We start from the raw sequence: 8378 nt of genomic DNA, 5'->3' as shown, positions 1-8378 counted from the left end.
TAGAATGTCACTAATTCCCAGTTCTTCTGTTGTGAAACTCTTGTCTTCCATTTTGTTGAAATTACCTAATCGTCACTTTAGTACGCAAAATGAGTGCAGTGAAGGTGGTTTGGGTGCGTTTCCTCGGACAGATCGAAGCGGCATTACCTCGTAGACTTGTTCCGTTTTGGAAAGCGCCAGCTGGTAAGTAAGCTTTTTTTCCCTTAGACACGTATGATGTAGTTGGACGGCTTAAAATTCATCCAAATATTTCGAAATATTACGATTGCGTTGGAACCTATGCTTAACGCGAAATAAATGTTCTGGTTGATGTTCTGTTTGTAAAGCAAAGTTAGACCTCCGTTTGTACAACATAAGCGTTTCAGTGATGGCACTTTTTTCTGTCAGTGTGTTTTCCTGCGTTTGTCTTCGTTGTAAATAGAACTTGCTGCGCGCAGGTTCCTGTACCGGCGCCGGCTTGCTTGTTGAATTTGGTTGGCATAATTTATTAGCGTGTGACGTGTGATATGTTTCTGGTTGGATTTGATTAAAATTTTGTAGTGCTTTTTCAATTTGCCATGCATCTGCGCTCGTGTACTGGTGCCTAAAGTTCAATTTGAGAAACTTTACCCCTCAGACGCAGTTTTAGTCATTTCTGGGGGGTTGAAAGATCGGCCTCCCGATATGTGGAGTAGGGGGAGGGGGTGTGGGGTCTGCACTAGTCAATGTTATGTTTCACTGATCATGTGACATTTCTGGCTTTGTAGAAACTGTATGCTCTATTTATTTATTTTCAGGACCTCAGACTATCTTTTTCTGGGCTCCAGCTTTCAAATGGGTAAGATTTGCATGTATATAATGCTATATTTAATATTAAATTTCTCAAATGTAGACAGTATATGATTTGCAGGACATTACTTTTATGTTATTAAAGAAATGATTGTGAACTGTTTTATTTAAGGGTCTTGTATTTGCTGGAATAGCTGATCTTGCAAGGCCAGCTGATAAACTCAGCCCATCACAATCCACTGCACTGGCAGCTACAGGTAAGTACAGATGTCTATCGATTATCTATAGCACTGAAAGTTATAGGTAATCATATTGCTGGAAATTCATTGGTGAACATAAACATCCCTATCACTTGGACCAAATCAAAAAGGTCATGCTTTTCCAACAATTTCATTTAATCAAAGAAATAAGGGCCCGTTCATTTTTTATGAGGGAGGGGGGGCTGGTGGGATTTGGGAAGCACCATTTAAAAATCGCATGACCCCCCCTCAGCTTACCAATTTTTTCACATGGCCCCCCCTTATAGCGGTCATTTTTTGGGATGACCCCCCCCCCCAAAAAAAAAATTGAACAAACAATATCTAGATTTCAACTTTTTTAATATTTCTCTATTATCCCCCTACTTCACGTTATTGTGCTCACTATGAAGACAATATTTACAATCTCTATACGACAGAGAGCTGTTGTTTAAAAAACAAATCAAAAGAAAGAGAAGTCAATTTCGGATCTCCTAGTTATGGCTCGCCCTGAGTGTGTGGCATTTGGCCTCTCATTGGCATCTTCCTCATCTGAATTGATGAATGCAAGAATGACGTCACTTGAGTCATCTTCTCCCCCAGAGTCAATGGCATCACTGTCATACTCATCATTGTCACTTTCATCCGTTTCACTGCTGTCAGCACTTGCCCTGTTGTCATTTTGTGTCAGTGTTTTGGCATTTCTCAGTGTTGGTTGGCCAGCTCTGAGAGGACTCTTCTGCTGCAAGCATGAATGTCTTACAATTGCCTTTACTTTCTCACTCTTGCTGCTTTTCAAATGCTGCTTCAGCCCGTGGTGGTTTGAGTACTTGTTTAGTTCTGGAACACGTAGCTTTTTAAGCTTGGTTAGATCTTCGCACAACTCAGTCCAAGGATAATCCTCCTCCCTACTTAACTTTGCCTTTTCTTCTGCTCTCTTTTTCCTTTTAAATTCCAGCACTTCAAGATGCTGAAGATAATCCACCACAAACTTCGATTTGACAATAAACTTATCTGCAAATAGAGCAACGCTCTCTGGGTCAGATAAAACCAGCCTGCCACTTCCATGCTCTTTCTTCTTTATATTGTTAATCCAATCGGGGAAAGAGCGCATTACTACATGAGCATCATGAAAGAGGCTCATTCCAAAATGCGCAATAATGGCGAAAGCGACGAGTCATTTAAGAAAAGGTTTACAGCTGAACGATCCAGGCAGTTTGACATCTTACAAGCAAAGAAGCAATTTTTCTAGGTGCGGATGGCTGTTCAGAAAGGGCGAGTGAGTTTTCCATGCAAGGGTACCAGTTGAAGCCCAGTGATGGACGAAAACTGAACTTCTCCATCAAAGAGCACAGAGCAATGGTGGAAAAGTTGAATGTCATATTGAAAGATGTAACGGAACACGATTCCACACTCTTTCAGTCCAATGGGCTTGCTTTAAAACAGGGCGAAGAATTTGCCCACAGTTTTAATGTAAAACAGATCAAATGTACAGAAGCTAAGTTGACGAAGGTCACGCAGGATATGGAAGCACTAGAAAATAAGAAGAGCAATTACAACAGCATATTCAAAGGCATACTCAAACAGCACATCAACAAAAGGAGAAGGAAAAAAGAAAACCGCAGAAAGTCAAATGAAAGAAAGAGGAAGTGGACTGAAAACAACGTCCAACGAGTTTATGGAATCTGTGTTGGAAACCCGCTAGGAAATGATCTTCCACAATGCCTTGTGTACCCTCCTAGAACGGCCGTCCCGGAAGAGTGTCTTAAAGTTGAGGATGTTGCCACGTCGATATTTAGAAGAGATGGGCCATACATCGCACAGCTCTTGGAAGGGAATTATTTCACCAATGCTGCAAGAAGCAGAATCACCACCAACCTTGAGCGGGAAGTCTGAGATTATGTTTACACCTTCATGTACCCTGAAGAGTACACTCTGACGGAAAGCATTGCTGCTTCTTGCAGCATTGGTGAAAGAGACTCCCATAGCAGCACAAGCGGCGACGAAGAACTCGACGACAGCGGAGATGAAGATGAGTGCCAGTGAAAGTTGCATTCGAAAATAACAGTGTTAAATACTTCTTTTCAGTAGCTACAAATGCTTTTTGTCGCCAAACGTTTTTTTAAAGCAGAAGGAAAGTTTGTAATAAATTTGTATCCTGCCTTCTATGTTTATTCTATAGCAATTTTTTTGATATTCAAACATTATGCCATTTTAAAGTTTTACTAAAATATTTCACGTGACCCCCCCTTTTTCCCTTATTTTTTTGGGATGGCCCCCCCTCGAAAGCCATTTTTTTTTGCATGGCCCCCCCCTAAATCCCACCAGCCCCCCCTACCTTATAAAAAATGAACGGTCCCTAAGTCTATCATGTGGAATTTGTAAGTATGGGAAGTTTCATAATAATCCGTCACACACTCGTAGGAATAAAGGACCTGAAACTTGCCACTTCTGTCCAAGTAAATCTATGCCTTGGGAAAGTGCTTGTGCCCTGGCATACAAAGTCATTTTCTTTGTAAACTTGGTAAGTTTGGGGTCTCTTATTTCCATGAGTTTGCAACAGATTATCATAAAACTTTGCATATTTACTAAATCTGGTATTCTACATGTAAATTGATTTATGGAGAAGTTTCTTTGGTTTGTAATGAAAAATGCCAAAAAATTGTCAATATTTTACGATATCTTCTAAGTGGTTCCTTCTGCTATTTTATCTTGCCATGTGACACTTCTGTTTTAGGTATGGGAAGAAACCACTTTGAGTATACCATTAAAAACAAGTGCTCTTTTCACTTGGCTATACGGCTGGTAATTTTCTGGTTTTAAATATCAGTAAATGATAAATAGATGATAAATGTTCGTTCAAACCTGCAGATGATGATGTTCTACATTCAAGTGATGCCATTGATCTCAGCCACATCATTGACCATGATATTAGTATAGAGTTCAACATAACAGACATATGGTACATAAGTTTTATAATATTGTACTGTTGTTGCAGGATTGATATGGGCACGTTACTCCATGGTTATCATCCCTAAGAACTGGCTGCTGTTTAGTGTTAACATTGGTCTTGGAATCACAGGAATAAATCAGCTTTGTAGAATAGCATAGTATGTATTTTATTGCTATATTTTAATTTAGCTGTAGAAAGAACTTACAGTGAAGTTATACTGAGTAAGGCATTCTTACTAATCCATTTGATTTTCTTTTTGGGATTTTTTGAAAAATCTTTGCCCATTCAGAATAACATAAATTTGGAAAATTTCCTTTCCGTTTGCTCCAGTTTCTATTAGAACTCTTATTAAGAGAAAAAAAAATAGGAAACCAGATTCATTGTAAATGGTTTGCACCAGCTCCTTCGGTTTGTTGCTGACTTTGGGAAAACCCTTGTAAACATTTAATTTAACAGTCATTGAGTAATTCCAACCAGCTACTTCCAACAAATGGCAAGCATATATACTGTTGAAATGCTTATTAATTGTACCTTTTAATATTCTTTTTTAGTTACAGGTATTCACAAGCAAAACTGAAAGAGTCAAGTGAAGAGTGAATGAACTAGACAGTGTAGAATAACAATTGAAATAAACTGATGTTGATAGGGCTCGAGGGTATTGGAAGCTTACAAATAATCAATAATGTCTTATAATGACACTAATACTACAGGATTTCCTTTCATGATGTTTATTTTTTTAGCCTTTCTCTGGGCTCTGACTCAATCTAAAATCTTTGTCAGAAATGTAACAGTGGCAACTTATCCATTTTTACCAAGGTTGTTACTCTTCACAATATGTCTATTCAATTTACTTTAAGTACTGGTAGTCATTCCCGATTAGTCAGTGAAATTATCTGTTTACCTTTTAGGAATACTTTTTTGAAATTATCCGTACAAATATAGTGTCAATTTTTAGTATTGAAAAGTACGAGTCATGAGCCAACCTACTCTGTAATTCTAGTCAAGAAATGACTTCATGTTGATAGTTCTTAAACTTCATTTAAAGCAATTTTATTTAAACATCATATATTATTTTATCTTCACTGAGGGTTAAATTGAAAGAACTTAAACAAGACTCTGCAGAGGTGTACCATGGTTGCAGTACATGTAAATTGTCTTTTAATAATAAAGGTTGTAATTTATCAGACTTGTGTTAGTTTTTATTTCTTGTGGAAGGACATACATGAAGTCAGCTTGCATGGCCCAGCTTTTGCTGTCTTTAAAGGAGTCACAACATGGGTTGTGAGGACTCTTCCCCTTACTCCTAGCACATCTTGACATGTTGTGTTTATCATATGTATGCCGATGAGCCCAGTCACATGAGCTAGAGAAGGGTGACCATCATGAGCGGTTTATTTTAAGTGGTGCATAGCTGTAAGCCAGCTTTTTGCAGGGAAGAGCCTGCTTGTAGGGTACGTGGTACACTCCTACCCCTAGTCTGAAGTACTCCCTGGCCAGTTAGAGAACTGATCAAAGGAGTGGAGTAAGAAAAGGAAAACCAACACCTAAGCACCATACTGAATTAAAAAAAAAATAATACTGAACTATATTTAATGTTGTCTTCAAAGACAATCTCTTGATAAAACCACCCTGCGATCACATGGCCAGCTAACAAAGTCTAAAGACGGTGCAAACTGAAAGGCTCAGTCTCACATGTTGTGAGGTCATTAATAAGACTAAGTGCCACACCAGATAGAATGGAGCATGAAAAGTAAAGTGCAGGCTTCCAGAATGCATCAAACGTAATCTTACTTGTTAACTTTTCACGCAACCTTTGTTTCAGGTAAATTTGTAGTGTTCTTCATAAACTTGTGTTACTTATAATAGAGTTTCACCCCATTCCAAGGAAATGGACAAAGGCAGACTTGTCTATCATCAATCACGGATTTGTTGCTGTGAAGTTTTCGTTAACAGTCGCTTTCTGAAGTAATTGGAAGATCTGTCAGGACCTGGCAATAATGACATTGCCTCTCATAAATTCCAATATTTTGTGGTGTTTCAGGTCTCAAGGCTGTGTAACATGCCAGAGTTTATGCTAGTTGTCCTCTTACAGCATGTAAAGGAACAAGCAGTGAGTTTAATCCAAATCCTTCCAGGAAACCAGCTTTATTTTTCTGTTATTTTCTGACTTTCTGATTTTGAACCTGAGGAAGACCATTCATCAACATTCCCACCTCCCTTATTTCTTGGAATTTTCCAGGACTCAAAATAGGATACAAATTTTCCATCCTTTGTGGGAAGAATGCCCTTCATTTTCAAACCAAATTCTTTGCCTGATAAGGAAAAACCAAAACAAAACAAATTAAACAACAACAACAAAAAACAGAGAGAGTCATCATCTATCTCTCTCAAACGTCTATTGAAAAAGATTGAAATCCAGCATGAATTTGGCCTGTACTTGGACACCAACAGTTGCTACGACATGTAGATGCAACACAAATAATAATAATATCATGTGATTAGTATTGTTATAAACCTCAGATGGAAACCAATGGTGCATGAAGCAGGCCCTTGTAAAAATGACATCAGACATATATTTTGTTGTATAATTTGTATCAATAGTGATTGTGTTAAGAAAGAAGTGGGGCAGAACTGGGTATGTCACAGTCCTGCTGGTAACCCGAAAACACTGACCTCAGGTCTGCGGACCCCCACTACGGACCAGGCCCGCAGACTACCTATAGACCAGTCCACGGTCTACCCCTATGGACCCACTCTATGGACCACCACCCAAAATAGAATAAAAATAATAAATATTTCAGTTACGGGTTGTCTAATAGATTACTTGTGTCGGCGAAATTTTGAACGTTACAATGTGCAAATGCAAGAGGCTTGGGTTCAGGCTCCCGCACAATTTGTATCATTACACATTGCCATTTCCTTTGCTGTGGCCACACAGTATATAAAAAACCATGAAGCCTCCAGGAAGCTTCCAGGAAACCTCGAAATTAAATTTGCGCTCTTTCCCCTCTGCCATTTTGTTCAGCCCATTCTGCCACAGTGGGTTCGCGAACTCATTCCAGCTTTCACGATTTACACAGCGGAATTACAGATACAAACAAGCTTAATAAACAACCTAAAACAAATCCGTAGCCAGACTGAGCCACAAGTGGAAGGTAATAACTTTCCTTCTTTTTCCCATCAGCATCTTCTTACATGGAAGACAGCTTTTAGACATTTTTAGGGAGTGTTATAAACCCAGGTCGGTTACATTTGCATAGCATAACACTCGAAATTTCACTGACATGAGTAATCTATTAGACAACCCATGAGTGAAATCTTTATTTATCATTTTTATTCTATTTTGGGGTGGTCCGCAGAGGGGGTCCGTAGGGGTACTCCATGGACCACTCCGGTAAGGTAGTCCGCAGTGGTTAGGGTAGTCCGTAGTGGGGTCCGTGGACCAGGGGTCAGTGTTTTGGAATGCCCCAGCCCTGCCTTTGAATAGACCTTTACTGATGACAGTACTCACTTAAGTTTATTTGTATGAACTTTACCAGGAAAAAGCTTACAGTGTATTGAGCCGGCAAAAGTGAGCCTGAGGTTTTACCACAGAGAGATAATCAATAGCAAAGGTATCCAGTCTGATCGTTCCGTGGTCAGATCGTTCCAAAACAAGTGAGATCGTTACACAATTCCACAATTCACCATTTCTTACATGAACATTTTTGAGATGCTAACATAAAAGGTACCAGTACGTAGTATTAAAAGTATAATAATAGTATATAGTAATCTGCATTTTCGTTCAAATAAGCTTACTTTAATTGACACGAGACTAGCAGATGCACGTGCAAAATATGGAATTGTACGTCATGCGTTCGAATTCGACCGCGTAAAAAAAGAAAACAAAGAAATGGCACGCTCCCTTACATCCTTGACTCCTAGAGCAGTCTTCACTCCAAATACTAGAAGGCCTACGCCGCTTACAGCAAGAACAGTACCCCAGCCGAGCGCTCTGACAGCCAACTTCACTCCTTCTTGTTGACGCTGATCAAAAGACCCTGGACTTCTCCGACGCGCTTGTCCGATAGCGTAGCTAAAGCCACCAAGTATTGATGCCAAAGCAACTCCAGTCAAAAATATGGTCCCTGGTAGAACATTAGTTGGTCTAACATTTTCAGACGAAGTACCGTTCTGGCGCAATTTCTTGCTACCGTCGTCCGCCATTTTGAATTTTTACCGCAGGCTCATTTAGGCATGCGCTCTGAGGTTCGTGTGGCGCTTATGCACGAAGGCACTTCGTTCTGCTTTGCAATGTGAACACAAGCGTAGTGATTTCAGGTGGAGTTTTACCCGTTGATATTTGTTCATCTACTTCGGCACACAGGAACCAGTGCCGGTGATGATTTTTTTCTCGCCGAGGGAAACCTGCATTCGTCCTT

The 8378-nt window shown here is 39.6% G+C and overlaps 2 protein-coding genes across 2 annotated transcripts; one reads left to right on the top strand and one right to left on the bottom strand.

The window, feature by feature from the left end:
- Positions 1 to 29: 29 nt before the first annotated feature.
- On the top strand, positions 30 to 5141 carry LOC110060402 (mitochondrial pyruvate carrier 2-like). The gene is made up of 5 exons (XM_020767171.2): positions 30 to 183; positions 777 to 817; positions 941 to 1025; positions 4003 to 4114; positions 4509 to 5141. Exons 1-5 carry the CDS (start codon positions 90 to 92, stop codon positions 4552 to 4554), a joined length of 378 nt encoding a protein of 125 aa, XP_020622830.1. The 5' UTR covers positions 30 to 89; the 3' UTR covers positions 4555 to 5141.
- Positions 4670 to 8164, bottom strand: LOC110060400 (transmembrane protein 242-like). The gene is made up of 2 exons (XM_089283239.1): positions 7857 to 8164; positions 4670 to 6269 (listed from the first exon to the last, which is right to left on the bottom strand). Exons 1-2 carry the CDS (start codon positions 8161 to 8163, stop codon positions 6103 to 6105), a joined length of 474 nt encoding a protein of 157 aa, XP_089139365.1. The 5' UTR covers position 8164; the 3' UTR covers positions 4670 to 6102.
- Between the last annotated feature and the right edge of the window lie 214 nt (positions 8165 to 8378).

The sequence above is a fragment of the Orbicella faveolata genome, unplaced genomic scaffold (assembly GCF_042242905.1).
Source record: "Orbicella faveolata isolate gen_17 unplaced genomic scaffold, um_ofav_v1 contig_12, whole genome shotgun sequence".
Taxonomy (NCBI): Eukaryota; Metazoa; Cnidaria; class Anthozoa; order Scleractinia; family Merulinidae; genus Orbicella; species Orbicella faveolata.
This window is presented reverse-complemented; position numbering and strand designations above follow the sequence as displayed.

Excerpts from the sequence above, each read along its gene's own strand:
- LOC110060402 (XM_020767171.2), top strand. The coding sequence starts at position 90 with ATGAGTGCAGTGAAGGTGGTTTGGGTGCGTTTCCTCGGACAGATCGAA. Across the intron at positions 818-940 it reads GGGCTCCAGCTTTCAAATGG|GGTCTTGTATTTGCTGGAAT; the intron begins GTAAGATTTGCA and ends GTTTTATTTAAG. Across the intron at positions 1,026-4,002 it reads CACTGCACTGGCAGCTACAG|GATTGATATGGGCACGTTAC; the intron begins GTAAGTACAGAT and ends CTGTTGTTGCAG.
- LOC110060400 (XM_089283239.1), bottom strand. The coding sequence starts at position 8,163 with ATGGCGGACGACGGTAGCAAGAAATTGCGCCAGAACGGTACTTCGTCT. Across the intron at positions 6,270-7,856 it reads AGTCAAGGATGTAAGGGAGC|GCAAAGAATTTGGTTTGAAA; the intron begins GTGCCATTTCTT and ends TTTCCTTATCAG.